Source organism: Ammospiza nelsoni, chromosome 2 (assembly GCF_027579445.1).
Source record: "Ammospiza nelsoni isolate bAmmNel1 chromosome 2, bAmmNel1.pri, whole genome shotgun sequence".
Lineage (NCBI taxonomy): Eukaryota > Metazoa > Chordata > Aves > Passeriformes > Passerellidae > Ammospiza > Ammospiza nelsoni.
In genome coordinates, this window is record NC_080634.1 from 500,001 (window position 1) to 527,950 (window position 27,950).

A 27,950-nucleotide genomic window follows, 5' to 3' on the forward strand; every position below is an offset into this window, starting at 1 on the left:
CCAGTGGAGTGAAAGTGGCATCATTTTTACCCATTTTTAATAATTTTATACCATTTTTCATTTTTATGACATTTATTTTCTTCCCTGCAAGCAGAAGGAGGTGCAGATTCCTGGTGTTTGATGCTCAAGAGAGGCATTGAAGCTCTGTAGGTGGTTCTGCCCCTTTTCCCTGACCCTGGAGAGAAGAGACCGTCCCTGTGGCAGGGACAGCCTTGGTCTGGCAGTAGCTGGCCTCAGTACCAGTGTTTTAAGGGCAGAGTGTGGAGGTCAGGAGAGGAACATGGTTTCCATGCCTGTGGGCAGCTCTTGCTGAGATCAGGGAGAGAGGACTGCAGTGTTCAGTAGGAAATGGATGTATTGTCCAAAGAAAACTTCAGAAATGAAGCTCTGGTGGCAAATATTGCAAAGTTCTGCCACCTCCTTGAGGAAAGCCTTAAAATCACCAGGGCGTCAGGTGGGCTTGGAGCAGGATTTGCCAGCACCACAGCACCTCACTGAGTCCTCTCTGTGTATTTGGCAGCACCTGGGGTGTACTGAAAGTCCCAATTCTGAAAGAAGATTCTATTTAACTTGTACGTGTTAACTGGGGTGTGTACCCCAGTACAAATCAGTTTTTCTCTGAGCTGGTGCTTGCTGGGGTCTGTTCCTGTTAAAAGACAGGCATGTTTAGCACAGCACAGTGAAGGTGGAGTATTTGCTTCTGCAAGAACTAATGTGTAGAGGATTTCTCAGGTACCCCAGTGGTCAGGAACACTTGTCTGGGTCACTGCAAACGCTTTTTAATCTTGCTCAGTGCTTTTCTGTGTGATGCTTTGAGCCAAGGCCCACACTAAGGAGGGTTGTGGCCCCAGTGTCCATGCTCATGTCAATAGTTTAATTTATTTTTGCTTTTCTAGGAGCTCACATCGTGAAGTACCTTGTTGCTGTGTTCACTGACCTCCTGCACTCTCAGAGAGAACCCCTTGCTCTCTGCTTGATGTTCCAGCTCTATGACAAAGATCTCAAGTCCCTGAAAATGTCTAAGTACCCTCAGCTCTACCAATTTAACCAGTACTACAAACTCTGGATACCCAAGCAATCCCAGGAACCTGTGGTATGGAATACCTGAAGTCCCTGAATTATTGAGCCACTATTCCTATAAAAACCTCTCAGTTTCTAGAGGTTACACTTCCATCAGAAACAGCATTTTTATGGAGCTAATTCTGCATTTCTTGTTGATCACGTTGGGACACAGATTTGCTCCAGGGCTTTTCTCTGGTGACCCAAGAGTCTTTGTGGTGTTTGGGAGGTGATCCCAGGGCTGAGGGCTCATGCCCAGACTCCTCACAGGCACAGCAGAGCCTGGTGCGTGCTCTGCCCTCTGTTTGCAGCTCCCCTGGGTGGGTGGAGGATCACAGCCCCCTGGGCTGGGTTTGGGGAGTGTTTGTCAGTACATCAGATTCCCCTGGGGACACTGCTGGACAGCTCTGCTCTAGCAGCACTGCACACTTGTGATCCTGGAGCTTCAGCCCCAGTTCAGCTCAGAGCTCATCTCAAAGAGAAGAGATTCTTGTTTCATACTCATCAGTGCTGTTCTCTTATGCTGTTTTTCACTTTGAACAGTTTAAAAACCACAAGGGGGTAAGTGAAGAACCCGCTGTGGCACTGGATTGTGTATTTCCCACTTTGCTGAAGAGTGCCTATGAGAGAGGAAGCAATGCCTTACTGGAAGATGGTGTGCAGACCAAACTGAGAGACTTGGCTTCCAGGCTGCCCCCTGAGCAGCTCTTGTTGGGAGTAAAGCACCTGCTGCTGTACCTGAAATCCACCGTGGAGAGCTTCAGCAGTGTAAGAGCAATGCTGTCATAATACTGTGGTTATGGTTGGGTGATTTTAAGGTAGAAGGTACAAATGGCTTGGCTGTTAAAATTTAGGTTCCAGGTCTGTAGCTCTTTTTCCTCTGCTTGGCTCTGGGGCTACACAGCACCGTGCAGAACTGCACCTGCAGCACCTAAACTGCAACTACACATACAAAACTGCATTTGATTTGTAAACAAATGTCAGTATTTCTGATTATTGAAGACTGTTGGATTTACTTTGCATGGGTTACCTTACTGATGGGTGTGAGTGCAAATAAACGTAAGATTTTAATTCAGCTCTTGGATCTCCCTGAGAAGCCTTTGCAGACAGTAAAATTCACTGGCCTGTGTAACTCCAAATGCCACAGTATAAATGAAAATCTATCAATATTTATTTGGCAACCCCTGACTTCGCTAAGAATCAGGTTTCTACATAGGGAAGTGGTTCCTTCCTCGAGAAGAGGTTATAATCTAAGTAGTCCTTAGTTAACTCCTGTTCCTGTTGGATGATGACCCTCCTGCTCCCATGCTCCTCTTTTCTTCGCTCCCAAGATGCCTTTATCTCCATAGGTTGGTAAAACCTTGGGTCCTCAGCTCATTGACCTCTTTGTGGACATTCTGAGCCTCTTGTTGTGCCGGGGCAGTCAGGTAAAGCTGGAGCAGCAGCAGAAGCAGGAGGAGCACCAGGCTGAGTCAGATCTCTTCATGGATGAGGAGTCTCTGATGGCAGAAGGGTCTTCAAATGACCAGGTACCAAATCCTTGATGCAGAGGCACTTGCTAGTAAACTTTGATTTGATTGATTCTCTAGGGAGCAGTTTTGCTGCACAGAGAGGTGATGTTAAGGTCTTGGAAGAGAATTTAGGAACATAGAGCATGTGGTCCAGCAGCTGCAAAACTGCTGTCTGGAGATGTGACCCAGCTGCATCACCCACAATGTGACCCCTGAGCTGGAGCACAGTCAGGAGAGGTCCTGAAAGAGATCACATGTGCAGAAAAAAATGTATTCCCCCAGCCCAGTGTGAAAATTACGTACTTGAGGAGTGAGTTTTGCCCTTCTTTCATCTGTTCTGGGAATTTGTGGAGATTAGAATGCATTGATGAACCTAGAATATTCAGTTTTCCTGAATATTGGATAAATATTGGATAAATATTTATCCAGTATTTCCTGAATATGGCCAGCTAGTAGACGATTATTTTGTGGAGATTAGAATGCATTGATGAACCCTAGAATATTCAGTTTTCCTCTGGAGATGAGCTTAGGCATGTTTAGAATGCTCAGTATAACAGCATAAATGTTGGGAGAATGGTATGTATGTGCTTGCAATTCAGTAATATTTTTTATCCTCTGGCCAGCTAGTAGACAATTTCATGTTCGGTAATTGTAATATTGTAAGATTTCCAAGTTGTGGAAAACAGGCAGATGAATGAGGTTTTTTTTCCCCTGCACTATCCACTCATTGATACAGTTACCTGTGTTTGTTACAGACCCTGGAGGATTTGCTCACGCTGATTTTCAGACACCCTACCCTGGAGAGCTGGTTCCTGGCCGTGGAGCTGCGCTCTGTTCCTCAGCCTGGCTTGAACCCCGTCACTGTGAAGCTCCTGTCAGCTCACCTCAGTTCTGGGGTGCTCCAGCTGCTGAAAACAGCTGCCCCCATCGTGCAGGGCCTCGCAACAGATCACAGACACGTCTTGTCCAAGTATTTCGAGGCCGTCACAAAAAGCGTCCTGGCAGAGCTGCAGGCCCTGGGCAAGGGCAGAAGCCAGGCCTGTGCCAGGAGGTCTCAGCAGCTGCAGGCTCTGGAGGAGCTGCACACGTACATGGCTGCAGCCCAGCTGAAGGAGATCACACTAACCATGCTGCAGCTTCCTGAGATGAGCTTGACTGAGCAGAAATCTGACAAATCCCCTAAGAAGGGGAAGCAGTTAAACTTCTATGGACAGGTTTTGGTGAAGCTCCTTACAGACAGCTACCAAAGGCAGCCCCAGCAAGGAGAGTTTCTGCTCTCCACAGGGCACATTAAGGCTTTGGGGATATTGATGTCAGCATCAGCCAGCAGAGATTTGGAGGAGGTTTTCCTCCAGGCTCTCCAGAGTGAGCCAGTCCTTGCCCTGGCTGTTGGTGTCGAGGTCCAGGCTCACTGCCTGGCCCGGTGCTCACACACCTCCCTGGCCATCGTGGCCGTGCTGATCCAGCACTGCAGGACTCACCTGCTGCAGTTTGAGCTCTGGTGTCTGGGCAGTGGCGCTGGGAAGTTCCTCAGGAAGCACATGGAGAGCTTCCTGCCCCTCATTAATGTGTATCTGCAGTGCAGAGACCAGCACGGCTTCAGCCGACCTTGCGCAGGTAAGGGCACTGCTGAGCCCTGCTGGGGATTCAGGGGCCAAACTCCTTGCTTAGCTCCTGCTGGCCTTATAAGGTCTTGGAATCTTTACACAGCAGATAAAGGTGATAAAACTTGGATGTGTGACCTCCCAGGGCTATCTTGGAAGTACCTCTGCAGCACTGAAGGTGAAGAGGTGTTCTGAGGGCTGGCTCTTAGACTGCAGCCAAGGGCTCTTACAGTCACTGCTGCCCAGATTTCTCTTTTGAAGCCCTTATTTAATGCTCAGTGCATGTGCAAATCTGTCATTGTGCTTCTCCTGGCTTGGTACAGGAGGTAAAACCTTTTGTTCGGATAGAAGAGTGTCTGCAGTGTGCAATGCCACAGCCAGATGGTTTTTGCAGAACCTGAGCTTTCACTTTGACAGAGTCCAAAAATTTCTTCTGAAACAAATCTCCAGCTGTGGGCTGGCTACAGTCATGCCTTCCCAAGCTGGCAGTCCAGAACTTTCCAAACCCACAGCAGCATTACATCCATGGACAACAGTGTTAAATCCCTACCAGCAAAACAATGAGTCAGGATTCAGCTGGGTAGAACAGGATCACTTTAATTTCATTTCTCTTATTGCCCAGAAATGTCAATAGCAAAGGAAACAGGCTAAATGGGGCTGTAGCTCTACCTACAAGGTCAGGCAGTGCTAAGAGCTTGTCAGCAGCCTGGGAAGCAGAGGATGGGTAAAGAAGTGAGGCTCTGCTGTAGCACACCTCTGTTACAGATCAGCAGCTGCTGTAGCAGCATTCCCTAGAAACAGAGCGGTCTGGGCCTGGATTAGAAACTGATCTGGGGTGAGTGTGTTGTAGTTGAACACCTGCAGGTGTTCAACCTGTGCCCTCTGCTCTCCCAACAGTTGTCTCAGCTGTCACCCCTGTCCTGAGGAAAGCCCTGTGGAAGGAGCTCTGTGCCGGGATCCAGGACAGCGGAGCGTCACACGAGGCCTCTCTGAAACTGCAGATCCTTGCAAAGCTGTTGCCACCTGTGGAAAGCAAAGGGCTGCACAGCCTGATGGAGTGCCTTCCTGCTGCTCTGGAGAGAGCAGGGAGTGAGGAGAGGTGAGCAGAGAGTGTGTGTGCCTCCCTCAGGGCTCAGTCTGCTGGGAAGCACTGGGATAGGAATGGGAGCTGTAACAGCATCCTCTCCTCAGAGAATCCAGCCAAACATCTTTAACAGATACAAAACGAAGTTAAAATATTAATTAAAAAATCCCCAACTGTCTCTGTGCAGCTGGGCCGTGGCAGATGCCATTTCCACAGTGCTTAAAGACTCGGAGGAGCTGCGTTCCTGGAGGAGACAGCTCTTGTCGGCCTGCATGAAGGGATTGGTGGCCATCTACAGCAGCAGTAAAGATGAGAGCAAGCCAGAAGTGGAGAGGTCCATGCTGCTGAGACTGGAGGAATTACTGGTGAGACTCCTTACCTGCTTTGCCACAGGGGGACTGTAGGCATGTGTGTGATTGGGCAGTTGTAGGTTTTGTAAATACAGATTGGGCTTGATTTCCTCTTTTACGGATCCTGGTTTCCATGGGCTTTTAATAGCTTTTGCGGAGTCCTGATAACCCTTTATATGAAGGAGTTTTATGTTCTTGATGATGGCTTTAAGGTAAGAATCCTCTTTGAAGACAGGAGTTTGAGGTATTTAGGAGTAAGAAATCAAAGGTTATCAGTGGAATTTTATTTTTTTAATTAAAAAAGATGATAGAGATACTTCTGCCAAGACCCACCTGCCATGCCATCTGAAGTCTGGGGCAGAAATCTGGTTGATCGTAAATAGAAATCCGGACTTGGATCCTGAAGAACAGTGCTTGGTCACTCCCTGTGTGCTGTCCCTGGGTTTGAGTTCTGATTGCCCCATGAGTGTTTGGCCTGCATGTTCTCAGTGTGTCCCTTGAACTGAAACTGCTGCAGAGGCTCCCTGTGCCAAATGTAAACCAGCAATGTAAACCAGCCTCTCTCTTTGCTGCTGCACACAGGGTGTGGTTGGAGAAGTGGACCCAGATGACTGGCGCAGCCTTGTGAAGGCGGGACTCAAGTGAGTGTTTCCATTTTAATTTGGTTTGGTGTTACTAACTCCATTTTCTTTGCCCAGTTCTCATTGCTTAAACAACTCTGAATTTCGAGCAGATTTCCTTGGGTTGGTTGTGGCCTGACCCCGCTGTGCTCCCTCTCCCAAGGTACCGGTACAGGGATGGGACATTCCTGAGGGTCCTGAACGCTGCCGTCCAGCTGCTGTACAAGGAGGAATCCCCGCTCAGCCAGAGCTTGCTCAGGCTCTCCAAGCTGCACATGATGGTCACACAGCACTCTCTGTTTCTGTCTGCCATCCTGAGGCACAGAGAGGAGGATGGCACCAACACCCAGACCAGAGGTATTTTAATCATCTCCTTCCCACACTGAACACAGTTACTCTTGTATTTCTTGCAGTATATTCTCTCCATCCAGTAACACACCCACTCATGTAAATACTGCAGTTATTAACAGTTCCAGAATATTGGCATTTAAATTGTGCCTCTGCTTGCATCCAAATGTTGCATTCATTTTATGCTGGTTTTAAGCACTTCAGTTTTTAAAACTGCTGGAAAGGTGGGTTTGGGTGTTTCTTTGTTTGTCTGTTTGTTTTTCTGGTATTTTTAACCCAGTCAAAGTCTCAGATTGATTCTTTTGGTTTCTGTGAGGCCATTAGTGTAAGATGACTGAAGTGCACATAGGTCCTGTGATGTTTAAACCTGTTCTAAAATAGGGTGACACAGGAGATTTAAAGTTGATTTTGCAAGTTTTATCAAAAATGGCAATTTAAATTATGTGTATTTCATATTGCAACCTTTCATGAGGAATATCCCTCCAGAGGAATACAAATTGGATGTAGTTCATGTGTAGGATTGGCTTTGTTTCTTCTTCACTAAAATCCTGCCTGGCCTTGAGCCACCTTTAATCCACACAGACCTCAGCTTTTCCCCACTGTGCAGAGGTTTGAGATTCAGTGATTGTGTAAGAAAAGGGGGGGAAATTCTCAGGGCAGTGTATTGATAACAATTTTTGTTTATTGATGAGCAACATGTAAATAAGCATTTAAGTTTTAAAGCACCTGAAAAGAGAGAAAAGCTCTTGTGAGATCACCAATTAGTGAAAATAAGGAATAGATTTTGCTGCTTACTGTGTGTAAGTGTGTTACCTGTGGAGTGTATTTCTGTAGAATCAGGATGGGTTCTGTGAGGCCAGCTGCTGAGTCTGGAGTGTGCTGCAGACAGCCTGTTTGTTCTTGAGGAACCCAGTCACTGGCACTTTGTGCTTCTCAGTTAGTTACAGAGCAAAGGTGGAGCATTTGTGTACCCCAGGGGACAGAGTTCCTGTGGCTCACACTGGGGACCTCACCTGGCCCAGTGACTTCTGTGTTCATTCTGGGAGTACCGTTAAAAGGTGTTCCCTTGAGTTAAATGCATCAAAATCCCCCTTGAGTGTGTTGGGGAATGGGCTGTGGTATCCCAGAGAGAGATGTTGATGTGGAATGCCCAGTGGTGTGTGTGCACCCATCTGGAGGGGTGTTGGGGTGATATTTGTGCGCTGTGTGCACCCATCTGGAGGGGTGTTGGGGTGATATTTGTGCTCTGTGTGCACCCATCTGGAGGGGTGTTGGGGTGATATTTGTGCTCTGTGTGCACCCATCTGGAGGGGTGTTGGGGTGATATTTGTGCTCTGTGTGCACCCATCTGGAGGGGTGTTGGGGTGTTATTTGTGCTCTGTGTGCACCCATCTGGAGGGGTGTTGGGGTGTTATTTGTGCGCTGTGTGCACCCATCTGGAGGGGTGTTGGGGTGTTATTTGTGCGCTGTGTGCACCCATCTGGAGGGGTGTTGGGGTGATATTTGTGCTCTGTGTGCACCCATCTGGAGGGGTGTTGGGGTGTTATTTGTGCGCTGTGTGCACCCATCTGGAGGGGTGTTGGGGTGATATTTGTGCTCTGTGTGCACCCATCTGGAGGGGTGTTGGGGTGTTATTTGTGCGCTGTGTGCACCCATCTGGAGGGGTGTTGGGGTGATATTTGTGCTCTCTGGGACTGGGAGCTGCAGGCTCAGGCTGTCTCATTGCAGAGGCTCTGGTGGACATCCTGCTGACAGCTGTGCAGCTCAGCCCCTCTCTGTGTGACAGCAGCCACCTCCCCGTGCTGCTGGGAGCCTACGGGGCCACGCTGAGCACCACAGGTGAGTGTCACTGCCAGGGGCACCCACTTGTGCAGCTGGTCCTTGTGTCCACAGGCCACTGACTCTGGGTTCCATCTTGGCTTTCAGATCAGAAGATACTGCTGCTGCTCCAGCTGTATGAGAAGAATAATCAAAGCCTTATCAACTCCAGGTGAGCTGAACACCTTGCTTTGCTGGGCAAACTGCGCACAGGGAGTCTCACAACTGGCATTTTCCAGGGTCTCATTTTTAAATGAAGGAGACAATGAACAAGGTGCAACCTAAAGGTGAATGGTGCTTTTGGAAACGCTTTTACTACACATTTCCTATTTTTAATGTAATTCTCTTCTGTTGCCCAGACTCTGTGTGTCTGTGGGTTAGATGAGGGAATGTCTCAATTCTGGAGTCAGTCTTTCCATAACTGGGGCTCACTATAGGGGTCTTCTCACAGGTGGGAGAAACATAAGTCTGCACCATAAGTCTCTAGTGGACTTTTCCCTTTCCTGTGCCCAGGCAGTCCACAGGAAAGCCTGTTCCTAACAATTGTGGTTTGGCCTGCCTCCCTCACATGCACTTTGCTGTCTTGAGGCAGGAGCAGAAATGGCTCCAGCAGTGCAGAGCATTGGCTCAGGCAGCTCTGGATTGCTGCCCCTTCATGCAGCTGCTGTCACTCTTACCTGCACTTACAGCCTGAATCCACAGGTGCCTCTGAGTGGGTACATCTGACTTGGATGGACAGGGGAGGGCAGGGTGAGACTCAGACTTAATTTGCAAGCTTAGGGATGGCTGGACAAGGTGTTGCCAGGGAAACAAGTTAGAGTTTCAAGTGCCACAGGGTACTAACCACAAGTGAATACAAAATTTCGGTTCTCCTGCCTAATGTGTTAACTTTAACAATGTTTAAGGATCCTGCTGTGGGGTCCAGCCGCTGTGGAGCATCACAAGACGTGCAAGAGTCTGGGGAAGTCCCTGTGGCAACAGCCCAGCATGGAGGAGATTCTGTGTCTGCTGGATCGGGAGAAGATGATGAGGACGATCCTGTCGTTCCCTCAGCACCGCCGGCTGCTGCCATCACAGGTGCTCTGGGATCAGCCTGTCCATGGTTCCCTTCTTGGAGAGGCAGGAACACTCCTGAGCCGTTCATGGCTGGCACCTCTGTAATCCATGGCAGTTTGTTCCCTTCAGGACAGTAATTTCAGTTCCTAGGAGGGATAAGTTCTTCAGGAGCACTTTTCAGAGTAATTGCAGGATACAGGCCCCATCCTGTCAGCAGGGTGACAGTGCATTGCAGAGGTTGTCATGTATGTGAGACCAGGATTGCACAGCCCAAGGACCCACTGGCTCTCCAGCCTTCCTTACGGTTTGCTGGATTGCTGTTGGTGCTGCTCAAGGGAAATAGTTGTGGCTGTGCTCTCACAGTGAAATCCAGCTTTGAACACGAGCGTGTCTCACCCTGTGGTGCATTGTATTTTACAAGGTGCAGTATCAAGGGCTTTATAGTGGGATGAGGTGGTTGTGGAAGTTTAAAACCAAGCTTGAAATTGATGTTGTTCCTTACAAACGCTGGTTCGGGTTTGGTTTCAGGGGATACAAGAGTCACTATATAAAGATGAAACAGTGAAGAGCCTTGAAGACTTCTATGATCCTTGTTTTCTGCTTCAGCTCTTCAGTGAACTGACCAGGCCAGGTACAGTGTGTGTTTCTCTTTGGTATTTAATGTTTCTCTTTGGTGTTTAGTGTTTCTGTTTGGTGTTTAGTGTCAGGTTGCTCTGCTGCAGAGCTGCACCTGGAGCGCTGTTATCCCTGATCCAAGAGCTAACACTGCCAGGAAGTTGTGCCTGACTTTGGAGGGAGGAAACAAACTGCTGTGAGGGCTGTGGCTGGACTGGCTGGAGATCTGGCATGTACAGAACAGGGAAACTTCAGCCAGCTCCTTTTCCACCAGACAGATGGGCATGGGGCCAGTGTGTTTCACAAGTGGGCTGGTGCTCTGGACTGTCAGCAGGGTTCTGTCTGACATGACTCAGCTCTGCATATGGAGAGGAGAAAATAGCCCTCTGAGCTTCTCCACACGGAGGAGTGAGAGTCTGTGTCCTGAGAGGGGCATTTTGAAAGGGCCCAAGTGATTGATGAGTCCCAGTCCCGTGGTGCCTGTAAACCACGTCAGCTGCTCTTGGAACTCCAGTTCTTTATTTGTTTGCTCTTTGTGCTGGCTGCACAGTGCCATCAGAATGCATAAACATGGACTTGTTGCACAGTGCTCAGTGCTTGCTGAGGAAAAAGCAAATCTGGGGCTGGGCAGATAGCAAGTTCTGTCTATCTTTAGCTCTGATAAGCATCTTATGGAAAGCTTTTCCATCCTGGTTCTCAAGGTCCTTTAAATAAGCTGTATGACAGACATAGAATTCAATTGGGATACTTTTCTAATAAGAGCTTGTTATTTTATGTCAGTTTTTGAACATATTGTCCAAGGGCAGCAGGATGGAAAATATTACCACTGCATGTTTTCAGTGAAGGCAAGTTTTCCAAATAAATCTTCCTGTGGCCTGCTGAAGTGAGAACCTTGGGTTTCATCCTGTGGCCCTCTGCCCCAGTGGGAATGGTGGGTGCACAGCAGCAGCTCCCCAGGGCTGCAGCCTGAAGGAGAGAGAGCACAGTGCTGGCCCTGGGACAAATGGCAGGGCTGGGGGGAACTGGACACCCTGCTTGAGCTGGCAGTAAGGAACTGCCAGGCATGAAATGGGGTTTTAGTAGTTCTAGTAGTAGAGGAAAAGATGAGAGAAATAGCCCAGGTGCTGGTACAGGGACAGAAATAATCTGTGATTATTTAAACGTGGTTTTATATATATAAATACATACATGCACACATACACACGTGTACATATATATACACACACATATTTGCACACACACTAGCCTGTGGGCAGTGATAGGGGAGGAAATCAGTTGGCCAAATGTGGGTACTTGGCAGTAAGATTGCAGCCCTTTCCTTCTTAAATAGGAATATTTGTTTTAGAAACTTCCTCCTGACCTTCAGTGTGAATGACAAGAAAATCCATTAATATAATTGCTAAACTTGTACATTTGTAGCTGTAAAGCACCCCTGAGGTGCCATGGAGCTCCGTTCCTGGAGGTGAGGTGGGAGGTTCACACCCAGTCATTTCCAGCCATCAGTGAGTGCAGATGGCAGCAAACACATCCAAAGCGCACAGAGCAGGAGCCCTTAGAGGAGAAACCCCCGATCCTGATGGCAAAATGCTGTGAAGGCTGAATGCTGCATTGAAGGGTGTGCTTCCTGCTTGCTCTGGGGCTGATCTCTGCTCATTGCTGGATTTTGTTTTACCTGGAAGGGCTCGGGGCAGGCCTGACCACCAGAGTCACTTGTGCCTGCACAGGGTCTCTCAGGCACCCTGTAATGCTCTGGAGAGATGAATTTTCCCTCTGGTTGTTCTTTGTACTCAGCTTCCCTGACACAGTGAGACACTAAGATGTGTGTACAGAATTTACCACAGCTTTGCATGGCCTGGTGGGCAGGATCATCCCTGTCTCAATAAATGAGAGCAGCCCTGTGCATTTCAGCTCAGGTAGAGAATTCCTGCTGAGAGGGAATTGCTGGAGCCCTCTGTCAGCTGGAGGAGCCTCCGTGGCCTGAGGTCACGGTTTGTGGGGTAGAGCCAGGAATGGGTGCTCGTGGCCAGGGGTGTGAGGGGTTCGAGTGCTGTGACAACCCTGGACTGTCAGTGCTAACACAGGCTGCTCTCTGCTTCTCTCCCATCCCCTCAGAGTGCGTGGTGGCCTGTCACAAGTTTGTGGAAGTCAATGCCCTGGGTCTCACCGTGGCTGCCCTGAGCAGCTACGACCCCAGCATGAGAGCGGCGGCGTATTTTGTGCTGGCCTCTTTCCGCTGCCACCTGGACGGGGCTCGCTGTCGGGAGCAGAGCCAGGTGAGCAGTGCCAGGCTGGGCTCTGGGCTGGCTCTGGGGAGCAGAGCCAGGTGAGCCGTGCCAGGCTGGGCTCTGGGCTGGCTCTGGGGAGCAGAGCCAGGTGAGCCGTGCCAGGCTGGGCTCTGGGCTGGCTCTGGGGAGCAGAGCCAGGTGAGCAGTGCCAGGCTGGGCTCTGGGCTGGCTCTGGGGAGCAGAGCCAGGTGAGCAGTGCCAGGCTGGGCTCTGGGCTGGCTCTGGGGAGCAGAGCCAGGTGAGCAGTGCCAGGCTGGGCTCTGGGCTGGCTCTGGGGAGCAGAGCCAGGTGAGCAGTGCCAGGCTGGGCTCTGGGCTGGCTCTGGGGAGCAGAGCCAGGTGAGCCGTGCCAGGCTGGGCTCTGGGCTGGCTCTGGGGAGCAGAGCCAGGTGAGCAGTGCCAGGCTGGGCTCTGGGCTGGCTCTGGGGAGCAGAGCCAGGTGAGCCGTGCCAGGCTGGGCTCTGGGCTGGCTCTGGGGAGCAGAGCCAGGTGAGCCGTGCCAGGCTGGGCTCTGGGCTGGCTCTGGGGAGCAGAGCCAGGTGAGCCGTGCCAGGCTGGGCTCTGGGCTGGCTCTGGGGAGCAGAGCCAGGTGAGCCGTGCCAGGCTGGGCTCTGGGCTGGCTCTGGGGAGCAGAGCCAAGTGAGCAGTGCCAGGTTGGGCTCTGGGCTGGTTTTGGGGAGCAGAGCCAAGTGAGCAGTGCCAGGGTGCCAGAGGACACCTGGTACATCATGGACATGTGTGTGGGAGAGATGCTGCCTTGCTCATGCACCCACATGCATGTGTGAGACAGCTAAAGAAGCTTTCCATCCTCTCTCCCATTGTTTCTCCTCCACTGCTTTGGGTTTCCTCCTGCTATGACCATGAACAGAGAAAAGGGAAAACACATTGTAGAAATTCTTGGGAGTTTTGTATGCAGGAATGGCAATCCTGATGGAATTGATATTTCACTGTGTGGCCCGTGCAGTGTCCCAGAAGCTGGTTGGTGCCTTGTTCTCCTGTTGTGTTCACTGGGGCTGTGCCTCAGCGTCTCTCCCTGGGCTCTTGCAGTTGCTGTACCTCTTGGACGCCGTGCAGAACGGAATCAGGCAGCCCAACCTCAGGCTCACCTTCTCGCTGAGCCTCTACATTGCCCGTGCGGCACAGCAGATCCTGAGGCCAGGTACCGGGGCTTGCTGGGGGAGCAGCAGGGCGTGGGGAGTGCTGATCTCCTCCTGACTGAGCTGTGCTTCTGGGGAGGGAAGGGGAGGCTGGGCAGCGCCGAGGGAGCTCAGAGCAAAGGCCCTGTGCAGTTCTGGGCTGTTCTCCAGCCTGGAGCTCTGCACGCTCGCTGCAGCTTCCACGGATTGTGGTCCCTTGTTGTGCATTGGGAGCCTTGTCCTCCTCCGACGCAGCTTTATTAACCAGCTTTGCCCTTCACAGAGGACCACATGTACATAAAGGTGAACAGATTCCTGCTGTCACACCAGTATTTGGACCTCAGGAAGGTACCAGGCTTTTTCCAGCTTTTCTACAGTTTTGATTTTGAGGTAAGAGTCCCATTTTAGGTATGCAGTAATTAATTCTTCGGAAATGTACTAAAAACAGCCATAAAAATACAATGAAATCTCATTCTCCCATAGGTAGTTAATTATTTATTTATTATCTTTCTTATGTTTCATATTGGAATGAAAAATGTTACTTCTGTGGGGTTTTTGTTGCTTTCTTAATACCAACGCACAGTGAGTTGTGCTGTGTGTGCTCTGTGAGCACAATAAACAGAATATTCTGCCCCAGCTAGTTGCAATTTCTCTTTGAGTTTGGATTAGTAACGTTCAGTTCAACTGAAGTGTTTTAGGAACAGCAGCTTCTAAAATTCCATTTCCACTGCATGTTTGGGTTTCAGACTGACTGTTCCCAGTGGATGTTAGTGATTAAATTTGATAGGAATGGGAAAGGAGAGGTCCAGAACAAGCTGCAGTGAGCCCTGAGCTGGCACTCAGAGGGAACCAGGGTTTTGTGCTCTTGGGAGCAGTTTTCTTTGGAAATGTCTGCATGTCTGAGGGTGGTGTTTCTCTTTGTGGCTCCAGTACAAAACAGAGCGGGAGTGGATCCTCAGGTTCCTTGGGGAGGGGCTGCGTGACAAACACTGCTATGAGCTCTATGACTACCAGAGGATTTTCCAGGTCATTCTGTCCTTCTTCAACAGTCCTTTGTGTGACGAGGGCTCCCAGGTAAAAATTAAAACAGAAAGTTCCCAAACCCCAAACCACAGAGGTTTGCGTGGCTTTGAGATCCCGAGTACGAACCAGAAAGGAGCAGCTGACTCTGCCTTGTTGGTTTTGTGTATTGTGTATGTGTGGAGGGGGCAATGATGGCTTGTGTCTAAACGAGTGCCACCCTCGTGCCTGAAACTGGAACGGGCTCCTGCCATCATGGAGCCTCACGTGGGTGCCCTGGTTTTGCTCCTGCAGTCGGGGCCTCTTCTTTTCTGGGGTCTCTATTCCCCAGCCAGTGCATTTGTTGCCTGAGCAGGCTTCAGCAGAAGGGAAACCCACGTGCCAGGAGGAGCTCTCGGGTTTGGGAGCATCCACCCTGAGTGTGTCAGGTATCAAACCTTGGGCAAAAAGATAAACTTGTCTTGCTGCCTGAATGCTTCTGTAAGAGCAGCACCTGTGGTGTGAAGCTGTGAAGGGAGAATGTCTGTCCTTCCCTGGAGCTGCTGAGAAGAGCTGGTCATTTTACCTTGAAGTGATCAGATAGCAGCCAGATTGCTGATTTGAATTGGATTATTAGATCCTGACTGTAAAACACAAGTTGCGTTTTCTGTTTCAGCGTCGCATCCTGGAGATCTTGCAGAGTGCTGCCCGTGTCACCAGAGCTGCCTATGAGCTGGTGCAGGATCACAGCCTGCTCACGTGGCTCCTGCACAGCCTGGAGAGGAGGTACAGAGTGCGGGAGACATGGCAGCCACTGTCCTGTCCCCAGGGCAGGAATGGGGGCTGAGGGGAAACGGGGACAGACAGGGGGACAGGGCTCCAGGGGGGACAGACAGCGGGACAGGGCTCCAGGGGGGACAGACAGCGGGACAGGGCTCCAGGGGGGACAGACAGGGGGACAGGAGCACCAAGGGGGACAGACAGGGGCACCAGGGGGGACAGACAGGGGGACAGGAGCACCAAGGGGGACAGACAGGGGGACAGACAGGGGCACCAGGGGGGACAGACAGGGGCACCAGGGGGGACAGACAGGGGCAGCAGGGGGGACAGACAGGGGGACAGGAGCACCAAGGGGGACAGACAGGGGCACCAGGGCGGACAGACAGGGGGACAGACAGGGGCACCAGGGGGGACAGACAGGGGAAGCAGGGGGGACAGACAGGGGGACAGGAGCACCAAGGGGGACAGACAGGGGGACAGGGGCACCAAGGGGGACAGACAGGGGCACCAGGGGGGACAGACAGGGGCACCAAGGGCTGTGCTGGCAGAACTTGCTGCACTCTGGGGTGTCCCTGTGTTTCTGAGAACAGAACCAAGCTGCTTTCAGGCTGTGGTAGGAGGGAGGATGCTGGGGGAGCTTTGTGTATTGGAAATCACTTCCCTGAAAAGCTGGAAAAGCAAAATGGCACCTTGTGCTGGTGTTTTTACCTTCTAACTTTCAAGCAGCCTCGGATCACCTCCTGTCACAGGAGCTGCTGCACAGGAAGGGGCACAGGGATGGATTAGAGCTGTCTCTGTCTAGAACATTCCTCCTGCCCTTGCCTCTCCCTCACACAAACATCTCTGCTGCATGCACAGAGTGCCCTGACAGGCTCAGGCAGTGCACCGAAAGTGCACTGGAATATGGTCCCTGGAGGTGATGGGCCAGCTGCTGGTGAGGATCTGCCTTCCAAACGTGGTTTTCTTTTTTTCTTTACCTTTTTTTCTTTGGTTTTGTTTTGTTTTTCAGGTTTCTGGAGAACAAGATGATAAATAAAATAATTTCCTTAGTCCACATGCTGTGGCAAACAAATTTAGGAGACAAGAGAAAAAACAAGAATCCGTCCCAGGAGAACAGGAAACTTCTTCCTATTCAGCTTGTAAATGAATTTCTGTGTGTTTTGGTGGCGTTAATCAAACATATTCGGTAAGTGCTTTGTTTTGGTTTTTGTTTTAGTTGGTTTGCATTTCATCCTCTGCCCAGTTTGAACTTCATTAAGGCCAGGAGGATTTCTGTATCTCTGCTAGAGGGATGGTTTTTTTCACCTTCAGTTTGTGTGCTGAGTATGAATTTGGATGAGGTTTCTTTGACAGGAGGATTTAGGTGTTTGAATACAGGGGAAGTAAAGTAAAATGTGATGCACGGTTGCTGTGGAGTCCTTTGTCCCTAACTCCTGGCCATTCTGACAGCAGGGATTGGGAGCTGTGCTGATGAATTGGCAGGCCTGGCACTCGTGTTTTCTCTTGCCAGGGCTAACACGGAGCCGGCCAGGCTGGCTGAGCTGTTGGGCACCCTCAGCTCCGTGCTGCAATACCGTGCTGGGGTTGTGGAGGCGTTCGGGGACATGAGGCGATTCACGCTCAACGCCAGCGTCCTCTCCAGCCGCGAGCTGCTGCTGCTGCTGCACCGCTGGAGCCTGGTCAGCGCAGACCTGCAGCTGCAGCAGGACCTGCAGGCCCTGGCCCACAAGTACCAACACGAGGAACTGCTCAGTAAGTGCTGAAATGCCTCAAGGAAGGTTTGTTTTGTTGTGGCTGTTACAGAGCAGCAGTTCAAGTGAGGCAGACTTCTCTGAAATAGTGGTAATGCCTTCTGTCAGACTGATGGACCTTGAGGGAGGAGGAAAGGACATGGAAAGGCATTTTTCAGATCTTCCTTGGGATGATTTTGAAACTTACCACAATTTGGAAGCTTTGGAGAAACACAGTTATGAAGGGAAAGAGCTTTAAAATGAAACTTGGTGGCAAATCAGGCTTTGACAAAGGGTATTCTTTAATGGAATCCTAAGAGAAACAGCAGCGCCTGGAGGCTTTGTGCTCAATGGTGTGCATCATTCTGAGCGTGGATGGGGGTCTGAAAGTGATGTGTAAGTAAAACCAGCAAATAAATAGAGCAAGTGAAAGGTAACAGTTGGTGTCTCTTGTAATCACCAGTGCTGAAGAAAGGAAAAAAGCCAGGACTTGTAACGACTGAATCCACACACGAGAGCACCTCACTTGCACAATTTTGTACCAGGAAAATCCTTTGGAGCGTCTGATGTTTGTTTTTTGGTGGTTCTCTTCTTACAGAAAATATCCAAGACAAGAACAAAGCTCCGGCCTCACGTCCTGCGTATGGTCACCCTCGGAAAAGGAGTGAGGCGGCAGAAGATGACGCTGCTGCAGACGTGGCAGCGTCAGAGCTGGAGAAATGCAGAGAGCACCTGAATTCCATCCTTGCCCATTGGGACCCTGGTTTGGCGGCGCCGCCCCGCGCACGGCCAGGGGACACCCTCGGGGCCGCCGGGGCCGGGGGCGAGGCAGGGGCTGTCACCCGCGCCTCCGTTCTCGTGGTCGCCAAGCTGCTGCTGCGGTCCCTGGCTGGGCAGAGCCCCCTCGGGGAGCAGCACGTGTCCCCGGTGCTGAGGTGGCTGCAGAGCCGCGTCCTGCCGCACCCGGAGGCCGCGCGGGAGCTGCTCGGGGACGGGGCGCTGAGGCGCGGCCTCCTGCAGCTGCACGCGCGGCTGTGCCAGGCCAGCGGCGCCCCGGGCGGGCTCTGCGGGCAGCTCGGGGCGCTCAGCTCCATCATGCTGCAGCTCATGGAGCAGCAGGGCCCGCCCGGCCCCTGCCGCGGGCTGCTGGCATCGCTGTGCCCGCCCGCGGCGCCGCAGCGGGACGCACGCGAGACGGGTGAGCCGTCCTGTTCTTGTCACTCGTGTTAGGGGCAGTGCTGGGAGAAACGAGGGGATTGCAGGGCTGGTTTGATCCTTGGAATCAGCCGCGGCCTGCCAGGCTCGTGGCGGCCCCAGGCAGGAGCTGTGTCTGGTGGGATGGGGCAGCGGTGGGCAGCACAGAGCGGGGTCACACTGGGAGGGTTTCTGGCACTGCAACTCTCCCACTCTGAGAAACTTCCTTTGAAGGACTAAAATGGAACAAAAGGTATAAATAAATATAGTTCCAAGAGGGAAAATAGTCTGCAAAAAACCCCGGTTCCACGTGGTCCTGCATGCTGATCCCCACTGCTGTCAGAGAGAGATCTGCCAGGGCAGATTTCAAACTGCTGTATTCAACAGGAAACTGGTTTGTTCCTTCCTGAGAGCTGGGAGTGTGTCTGTGCCTTGGCATGGGCAGAGCCCCTCCAGATTTTCCAGCCAGGAAAGAGTTGGGAACTCTTTCACAGCACGGTCCTGGAGGCACCAACAGCTGGGCTTGGGGATGCTGTGGGGAAACAGAAGAATGTCTGCTCTGATTTTGCTCTCCCCTTTCTCCCACAGCTGTTTCTGTGTTCCTGACTTCCATTTACGTCGGGGACACGTGGCTGGGAGCGCAGCAGCCGGATCTGTTCCTCACCCACGCCAGACTGGTCTGCTCTAGTGCAGACTGGGAATTACAGGGTGACCGGGACACTCGGAAACAAGGAGAAGAAACTCTTGTGTCTCTTTGCAAAAAGATTTGGCTCCATCAGGGCAACAATGCAGGGGACTGACACTGATCTGTAACGTTCTTCTGTGCCCTGTCCTCATCACCGTGAGCCCTGCGAGCCTCCTGAGCTGTTCTCATGCAGACCTGCCTTGTTTGGGCACAAAAATCAGAATTTTATGACTGGGTGCAAACTCGGGCAAGATTTTATTCACCATCTCTCAGAGGGACATTAAAGCTCCAGTTTCCCTCTCCTTGAACAGTTTGAGAGACAGTACTGCTTATATAATTTTTATTACAGGCATTTTTATCTTTTTGAAGAAGCAGAAAGTCTGTTTGTGCACGTGTGTGCCCTTAGTATCCATCCTCTCTCTAAAACAGGGCAGGAAAAAAAGGCTGCAGAGCTTCCCACAATGGGGTGTGAGGGCCAAGAATGAGGAGACAGAGGCAGACTGGACTCAGGGATCAGGACTGTCTGCTTGGGTTTAAAAAGCTTGAATGGCACTTCAAGACATTTATATCAGATGTGGTTTATTTTTATTACCCTTTTTAAAAATAAAATCAAATTTTAAAAAATAAAGCCCTGATCCATGGCTGCTGCTGCCATGTGTGACACAAACCCATCTTCCCTCTGCTTGGAACAGGTGAGAGATGGAACTGAACCCCAAAGGATTTTCAGCTCAGTGATTATCCGTGAGTTTTATTGGGAACTCTCAGGGAAATCTTGTTCTTCAGTGTGGCTGTGAGCGTGGTTGAGCAGCCAGTTCAGACCTGCAAACACAGCAGTGCCACAGTGAGAACCTTTGAATTGTAAACCAGGGTTTATTCAACTGAATCACAGCTGTGTGCTGTGCCCAGGTCCTTTGTACAAATAGTGTACGGGGAAAAACCAGAACTGCACATTGCTTGTGATATGGATGGAATTTTGGCGGGGTTAAATAAAATCGAGATGCAAATGACAGAATTGCTTGTACGTGTAAATATTCTTATCCTAAAGAAGCCCTCAGCTCTGTCCCGAGTTACAATTACATTTCTTAACAAACCCGCGAGCCTTTTGGAGGCTGCAGTTTGTGTCATGTAGAATTCCCAGGGGCTGCCAGCAGGAAATCTGTGAGCCGAATCTGGCTGGGCTCGGCCGAACCGAGCCCGCTGCTCTCGTGCGCGCTAATTAGCGCGAGTGCGGTCACAGCCCAATGAGCTCCGGTGCCACCCCGCGCTCCCGGTCGTGTCCGTGCGATGGCCGGGCCGCCCGCGGGACGCGGCAGCAGGAGAGCCCCGAGGCGGGCGAGTTTAACGTGAGGCGGCGCCGCTTGCCCGCCCTCAGGGAGCCGAGCCGAGCCGAGCGCACTGAGCGGCTCCGAGTTCAGCCGAACCGAGCCGAGCTCAGCCGAACGGAGCGAGCGGCTCCGAGTTCAGCCGAACCGAGCCGAGCTCAGCCGAACGGAGCGAGCGGCTCCGAGTTCAGCCGAACCGAGCCGAGCTCAGCCGAACGGAGCGAGCGGCTCCGAATTCGACCGAACCGAGCCGAGCTCAGCCGAACACACAGAGCGGCTCCGAGTTCGGCCGAACCGAGCCGAACTCAGCCAAACTGAAGTTCCGCTGAACTTGTGTTTCCCGATGTGTAAAATGACAAGGACTCTGCTGTATTCCAACACACGAGCAAGAACAGCAGCAAAAGCTCCCCCTGAGGTTAATTTACCCCCGTGGAGCCGGCCAACACCACAAAAGGCAAATACACTGACAGTAAATAGGCTATATTATTTATTGTTTTCTTCCACCGCCCCTTGGCGGCTTTCTTTAAAAAAAAAAAACAACAAACATTACTGACACCTTGAGCACGTCCCGCGGCATTCCTAAACTTCAAACCACTGGGATCGCACAGGGATTCCAACACATTTCGCTGGCGAGCGCTCGGTCCTTGCACCAGGATCAGCCCCGGGTGCTCTCGTGCCCGTTAATTAGCGCGAGCGCAGCCACTGCCTAATGAGCTCCTGCCCGAGCCCGCGCTGCCGTTCGTGGCCGTGCTGGAAGGAACGAGAAGGAGGTGTTGTCTTTACAAACAAACTGCGGGGCTGCAGGTAGGCAAACCCAGACACTGAGAGGTGAAAGAAGTGATGAACAGAACCGTAAAATCCAGAGGAATTCCGCTAATTGACAGAGACTGCTGCCCACCCAAGCCCGTGCTGTTCCTGGACTTGAAGAAAAAGAACACAGACACAAAGAAAAGGAAGGGGGAGATGCACATCAGAAGGCGATCTGTATTAGGCGACTTGGGGAAGTTTGTACCTCTCAAGTACCTCAGCGGATGGGGAAGACAGAGGGAAATGCGTCCGAGAAATTAGGATAAAAAGGAGGCTGCGTCCTCCGGTAACTTGAGACACCCGTGGGAAATGCCCATGGCCTCTCCCTTTATTCAAATAAAGTTACAGGACTCCAATGTCTCCTTTTGGACATAAACTTACGGTGTTTGTGGATTAATCTTCCTGACAGTGCGATGGCCGGACCGCACGCGAGACGCGGCAGCAGGAGAGCCCCGAGGTTTATGTGTTTAACGTGAGGGGGCGCCGCTTTCCCGCCCTCAGGGAGCCGAGCTAAGCCGAGCTGACGGAGCGAACGGTTCCGAGTTCGGCCGAAACCTGGCCGAGCTCAGCCGAACACACAGAGCGGCTCCGAGTTCAGCCGAACCTAGCCGAGCTCAGCCGAACACGCAGAGCGGCTCCGAGTTCAGCCGAACCTGGCCGAGCTCAGCCGAACACGCAGAGCGGCTCCGAGTTCAGCCGAACCTGGCCGAGCTCAGCCGAACACGCAGAGCGGCTCCGAGTTCAGCCGAACCTGGCCGAGCTCAGCCGAACACGCAGAGCGGCTCCGAGTTCAGCCGAACCTGGCCGAGCTCAGCCGAACACACAGAGCGGCTCCGAGTTCGGCCGAACCGAGCCGAGCTCAGCCGAACACACAGAGCGGCTCCGAGTTCGGCCGAACCGAGCCGAGCTCAGCCGAACACACAGAGCGGCTCCGAGTTCAGCCGAACCTGGCCGAGCTCAGCCGAACCGAGGTGAGTAATTCAAAAAGCAGAAACAAGCCCCAAAGTCTCGGCAGCAGGCCCGGCACAGGGAGGCAGGGTTGGAATTCTCTTTGCTATGCTGCAGGTGTATTCAAGACATCGTTCCTCTTTGTTTGACAGAAGGAAGACCACAGAAAAATTCTTACCAAAACAGGATGTTTTGTTTCCTGTCTATCCAGCAGCCAAATAGCACCAGCTAGCTATCCATATCTTAAAATCAGCTGGGGAACTGACCTCAGCCCAGGCAGAATCACAGAACTAAAGCTGAGATAAGATACACCTGAAAAAAGCCTTTCATTCTGGATGTTAACACACATCACTGAGGCAAACGTTAATGCTCTGTGTCCCAGCAGAGTGACCATCAGCTGCCTTGGCAGCAGATGGGTTTGGGATCTGTGGTCCCTTTTGTCTTATTTCTGTGGGATGGTGCAGTGCTAACTAAAGGGACTGGGATGTGGATCCCTCCCTGCAGGGCTTGTACAGGCATCAGCCCTCCCCACTCTGCCAAAGCCACCCAAGAAAACTGGCACCATGTCACTGGGGACTGCACGGAAGTGTGTGCTGCAATTGGATCGTGGGTTCCAGTCCAGGAGCTCTCTGTGTCTCAGGATTCAGCTGTGGCACAGGCCTTCAGGGGACACTTGTCAGTGATTGTTTCTGTGCAGATGTGCAGGTAAGAACCAGGGACTCAGCTCTGGAGAGCACTGAGCCCTTGCCAAGGGAGCTCACCCTTGGTGTTACCCCCTGGGGCAGGAGAGGGGTGTCCTGCACGGCCAAAATGGCATCAACTCTGCATCAAAGGAGGTGGGGGGACTCTGCCCCTCTCCCCCACTGAGGTGAGACCCCACCTGCAGAGCTGCCCCAGCCCTGGGCTCCAGCACAAGAAATCTGTGGAGCTGTTGGAACAAACACAGAGGAGGCCCCAGAGCTGCTGCAGGGCTGGAGCCAGGCTGGCAGAGCTGGGGGTGCTCCCCTGGAGAGGAGAAGCTCCAGGGAGAGCTCAGAGCCCTGGCAGGGCCTGAAGGGGCTCCAGGAGAGCTGCAGAGGGACTGGGGACAAGGGTGGAGGGACAGGACACAGGGAATGGCTCCCACTGCCAGAGGGCAGGGATGGATGGGATATTGGGAATGAGGAATGTTCCCTGGCAGGGTGGTGAGGGAGGACGTGGGTGATCAGGGAGAGCACAGGGGCCCTGGTGTCCCTGGGCTGGCAGAGATGGATGAGCACAGAAGGGATGAAGGTGAAAGCTCTCCAGCCTTGAGCAGTGACGTGAGCGGGCGTTTGCTGCGTGAATATATCAGGATTATCACCAGGAAAGGGACAGGAGGTTCCTGACAGACACTGGTGATTGTCACGCCAAGGGCAGGGCTGGGTGACACAGCAGAGGGGGTGACAAGGGCAGGGGTGACAGGTTCACACTGGTGGCATCTTTCCAGCAGCACGCTGGGTTTTGGTGCTGGAATTGCAGGGAGTGGAATTGAAGTGGGGCTGAGAAAACAAACAGAACTCGACCCAAAAGGGCAAGTTTTGTGTGTGACTGGGTTTAATAGTTTCTTCAGTCCTAAAACTGTTTTCTCACAGTGTTTCAAGCCTAGAAAAATGATAACATGGGATGGTTTCAAAGCCTAAACAAATCTCATTGAATGCTGGTTTTCATTCGTGATTTCTGGGCACTCCAGAAAACATTTCTAGACTTGCCTTGTTCACAATGGCTCCTTTGATTTCCAAAATGGAATGCATGAGGGATAAATGTGTGTATTTTTGAGCCAAGTATTTTGCTCAGTAACATGATGAAAAAGCAAAAAAAACTTTAAAAATCAATACTTTGTTTAAGTCTTGCAAACGCTCTGAGATTTTCATGCACACAGAGTTCTCTTGCCAGTTTTTTAGGAACAGTAAATTGCTGGTAACATGCCTGTGTTACCCTGCCATTTAATGTCCATTTCCATGTCTGTTGTGTTGTTAATCCACATCCTGCTTTGTGGTTTATTTGGGTAAACTGCCTTTTTTTTATTGTTTTTGTTACCTTTTGTGAGCATGCCAGAGGCCCTTGGGTGCCAATAAATGGGAATGTTAGTGCTCCCTCTGACTGCTGCTTCCCTCTGCTTGCTTGTGACCTAATCCTGCATCTCTGCCCAGCCTGCTGAGCTGAGTTTTCCTGACCAGAAAAGGAGGAGCAGTGGGTCAAGAGACGCTCCAGCCAAACACTGACAGGAAAAGCTTCACCTCTGTGCAGTTACAAACATTCTGTGTCACTGCTGCATCACTCGAGGCACTGAGTGTTTCCCACGGGTTATTTTTTCACACTGGTATCTACTTGCTTTATCTCTGGTTGTACTCACTTGGCTGGTGTTGATCCCGAGCAGGACATGCAGAGCAGAACAAGGAAAAGGAACATCACAAAGGCGGCGAGGCCGACCCAGAAGGCGATGACGATGGCGTCTGTGGGCACAGCAGAGGCTTCTGTCATTTTGCACGGCAGAAATTAAACACAGCAAGGTGATTTGCCCTCCCTGCTGCAGGTATGTCACCTGTCTCATTTCTCCTTTCAGAGAGAGGGGTCTGAGTGCCAGTTTGTTCGAGGTCTTGGGAGCCTCCTGACAGTGGGCATGAGGGAGGGAAAAGCCTCTGGAGTGTCCTGGTGCCCAGACCTGTGCAGATAACTGAACGTGGCTCCTGTTACTCAAGCACAGGGCAGCAAGCCTGAGTGGTCACTGCCTAATCCTGCAGGGTCTTTAAGGAGAGGCCCTCAGGGATGGAATCCCAGCCCTGGAAGCATTTTATACCGGGAGAAATAGCAAGGGGGGTTTGTTGCACAGGGCCTGTGCCCCTCCCAGCACATCAGGGCACTGGAAGGGAAGGGAAGGAAGGTGCCCCTTGCCCTGCAGCCTCCGTGGAGGAGGGCGAGGTGCCGCCTGCTGTGCCAGGAGCACACGGTTTATCTGAGGAACAGATTGCCAGGTGTGCCCACAGTGGGAGGGTGAGGTGGCTGGGGGAGCAGAGGGAGCTGCTCCCTCCTGCAGGCTGCAGTGCTGGGCCGGTTTGATCGCCCGAGCCCTGGGCTCACTGAGGATCTGCTCCCATCCCCACGGCACCTTTGGCCACTGTCCCACAGACGCTCCCTCCTGGGGCCACCGTGCCGGTGGCCTTGGGAAGTCTGGGTGCCCTGCCCTGGATTCACAGCAGACGAGGTGGAAGAAGAAGGGTCACTGGCTCCAGGGACAAATATTGACTGAGATAAAATAAATCTTCCCCCTGAAAGCACAGAAAGCAGTGTGTTCTCTGAAACAGGTCCTGTATGTTTGATTGAGCGTTTCTTTGTGAAAAAGTTCAGGATGTGTTGGCATCAAAGGCACAAAGAGATTAAGGGAATTAGCCCAGCTCCTTTTAAACCCAAAACCAGAGCTGGCCCAGCTCTGCCCTGATCAGAAACCTGAGTTTGGGCTGGGCTGCTGAGAGATATCAGTGGGGAGAGGCAGCCTATTTTATTCTTCCCTTGCCCGGGGACATTTTGAGAAGCCCAAAGCTTTGAAGTGTTCCACACCACTGGGACAGAAATTAAGAGTTTGGATTTACAGAATTCCCTGTCAGAGCTAGTCTGGCTTCATCTTTTAAAAACAGTTTTAACAGATTTCATGGGATTCACTGAAGCTAAATAAATTGGCTCCAGGGCTCAGGTGAAGCTTGAAACAAAATTTCCTGGGTTTAAATTCTGCAGTTAGTTGGGTTTTGTTTGTTTGTTTGTTTGTTTGCTTGCTTTTGTTTGGTCTTCTTGGTTTGTTTGGTGTGGGTTTTTTTGTTTGATTGGTTTGGTTTTTAACTGGAATAATATATTTTCATATTTTACCAATCTATAAAAAGCTTTCCTGTTGCCAAATTTTACCATCACCTTTTGTGCATGTCTGTGTGCGTGCTTTTAAATAGCCTATTAGATCACGGGCCAATTTAGATTTTTTCGTTATTTTCGTACAAAATTGAGAGAGATGCACAACACTACACACAGAAAGCAAGACCATGAATTTTTATCTGGGTTTAGATTCATTTTTATGAGACAAATTCAGTCTCAACAAGTTTCAGGGACCAGCCACGTAACAGAAGGAAGGAAGCGCAGAGATTCAGGTCTCTGTTTCACATTAAAAGAATTAAAAAACCCTGGGAGGCAAAACTGAGAGCACACAAAGCCAATAATCCCAGCAGCAGCTTCTCTCAGTATAGGAATGTAAATATTGTGCAAGGACAGGCAAAGAATATTCATTGCTTGACTGGTACTTTTACTCCAAACAGTGAAAAATCCCAAGCAGGGATTTGTGGAATTGTTTCCCTTGGTGTTTTCATTAGAACTTGTGAGCCACTGTTCACCCACTGGGATTTGGAGGAGGAAGGATAATAGTTCCAAGAGGATGCACTCTCTGTTCCTCCACAAAACTGTCAACCAATTTAAATTAAATTTAACTGAGGGCGAGCATCTTGTCTCAGCAGCACAGTTTCTACAGATTTCAAGGACAGAGGCAGCTGAGGAAAAATGCCCTGTGAATTGCCTGGGAGGGAAGTGCTGTACAACAAATGCCACCTCTGCTGTGCACCAGGTGATCCAAGTGGGAGGAAAATGTTACTAAGGAGAAAACGGGAAAGGTTTATTCCTGATTTTTGGGTTTTGCTACACCAGCCACATGCCAGGGCCTTAGATCTAGTTCAGCTCAGCAGTTTGGGGTTTCCCTAGTGGAATCCGGGGGTAATCATCTGCCCTAACTTTAAAATTAAGGGAATTTTAGATGAGCTGCTCCTGGTCCCAGCAGCACCAAATGTTGCTCTGCAGCATTAGAGAGCAAGATTTTCTGTATGGAGGGATGGGGATATTCACACCACTTTCTTTAAGGTGTGGTGCTCTAAGTTTGGAGGCAATGAACCCTCGGCTGACCTGAATGCACAGAAAAGCTTTTCTAGGGTAGGTTTCTGCTCCTTTTCCCTACTGCTGTCCAAGCAAGCAAAGGACAAGCAGCTCCTAGCAGAGAATTCAACCTTCACCACCAGAAGGCCAGTTTCTTGCACTGTTAGTGAGAGAGACATGAAGGTATTCTGAAAGGCCATTACATTTTCCTGGGATATATAATAATTGCACTGTAATAACCTTGGGAAAAAACAATTTTAGTTTCTAAATCCACATCTGAACAGTTTCAGCCATCCTCAGGGATGGGAGGAAAGGTGAAAGAATATGTTTGCAGCTTACTGTTCTTGGCTGGTGGAAACATATATTTCCTTTAGTAAAAGTCTGAATGCTTACCAGTTGCATTGTCAGCCTTGTCCCAAGATGAAAACGCAGTGTTTTTCTGAAAACCTCTGCTCCTTCAGTGAACTTGGGTGGCAGTAGCACACAGGTAACTAGCACCCTACACTACAGATTCACAAGTAATCACATTTCCCCTTAGCAAATGGCTAAAAAATAAAGTAATCTGTCCTTGTAAACAAGAATTAGTGTCAGCAGTCTTAGAGCTTCAGATACTGTAAAATAAAGCCCAGAGTGTTTGTTAGTAACTATCCAGCCTGAAGGCAAACACCCATTTACACAAACCAGGCACTGGCACGGACTCTACTGCAAGGAAACAAAACCAGGTCAGTGAGACAAAGCAATGCAACACTTCCCCTGTGCTAGATTAGCACCTACCACTCCACAATACTTACATTTGTTAACCTTCAGCTTGCTTCCATCTACTGGAATTGGATCTATGTAATCCCAGTAATACTCGTAGGACCAGAAGTACTCGGAGGAGTTTGTGCTGTTGGCCATGTCAGCGGCGCCTTTTCAGCCGGCCCAGAGCTCCGACCCAGAGCTTTGCCTCATGGCGCTGCATTGCCCTCAGGAAGGGAATTGCACAACCGGCGCCTGTGCCAATCGCTCGGGTCCCGCGGCTCAAGGACTGCCTGGGGACTGGAAACATCAGTGAGACAGTAACTCGTGTTGTTATTCCTC

The 27,950-nt window shown here is 51.0% G+C and overlaps 2 protein-coding genes across 3 annotated transcripts in view; one reads left to right on the forward strand and one right to left on the reverse strand.

The window, feature by feature from the left end:
* The window catches only part of URB1 (URB1 ribosome biogenesis homolog), a 39,963-nt gene extending 20,078 nt beyond the window's left edge, over positions 1-19,885 (forward strand). The window contains exons 19-39 of the mRNA XM_059466027.1: positions 897-1,093; positions 1,603-1,827; positions 2,409-2,588; positions 3,326-4,187; positions 5,072-5,273; positions 5,446-5,623; positions 6,191-6,249; positions 6,392-6,585; positions 8,305-8,415; positions 8,503-8,566; positions 9,300-9,471; positions 9,979-10,081; positions 12,178-12,338; positions 13,397-13,508; positions 13,769-13,875; positions 14,416-14,559; positions 15,161-15,270; positions 16,274-16,450; positions 16,775-17,016; positions 17,593-18,192; positions 18,777-19,885. Coding sequence (XP_059322010.1) covers positions 897-1,093; positions 1,603-1,827; positions 2,409-2,588; positions 3,326-4,187; positions 5,072-5,273; positions 5,446-5,623; positions 6,191-6,249; positions 6,392-6,585; positions 8,305-8,415; positions 8,503-8,566; positions 9,300-9,471; positions 9,979-10,081; positions 12,178-12,338; positions 13,397-13,508; positions 13,769-13,875; positions 14,416-14,559; positions 15,161-15,270; positions 16,274-16,450; positions 16,775-17,016; positions 17,593-18,192; positions 18,777-18,988 — 4,412 coding nt within the window. The 3' untranslated portion in view covers positions 18,989-19,885. The remainder of the gene's footprint in view (positions 1-896; positions 1,094-1,602; positions 1,828-2,408; positions 2,589-3,325; positions 4,188-5,071; positions 5,274-5,445; positions 5,624-6,190; positions 6,250-6,391; positions 6,586-8,304; positions 8,416-8,502; positions 8,567-9,299; positions 9,472-9,978; positions 10,082-12,177; positions 12,339-13,396; positions 13,509-13,768; positions 13,876-14,415; positions 14,560-15,160; positions 15,271-16,273; positions 16,451-16,774; positions 17,017-17,592; positions 18,193-18,776) is intronic.
* MRAP (melanocortin 2 receptor accessory protein) lies at positions 19,467-27,880 on the reverse strand. Of its 2 annotated transcripts, none has more exons than XM_059466031.1 (3): positions 27,662-27,880; positions 24,325-24,424; positions 19,467-19,692 (listed from the first exon to the last, which is right to left on the reverse strand). In XM_059466031.1, exons 1-3 carry the CDS (start codon positions 27,765-27,767, stop codon positions 19,653-19,655), a joined length of 246 nt encoding a protein of 81 aa, XP_059322014.1. In that variant the 5' UTR covers positions 27,768-27,880; the 3' UTR covers positions 19,467-19,652. The 2 variants fall into 2 exon arrangements, with proteins under 2 accessions (XP_059322014.1, XP_059322013.1); XM_059466030.1 differs by lacking the exon at positions 19,467-19,692 and adding an exon at positions 20,660-20,945.
* Between the last annotated feature and the right edge of the window lie 70 nt (positions 27,881-27,950).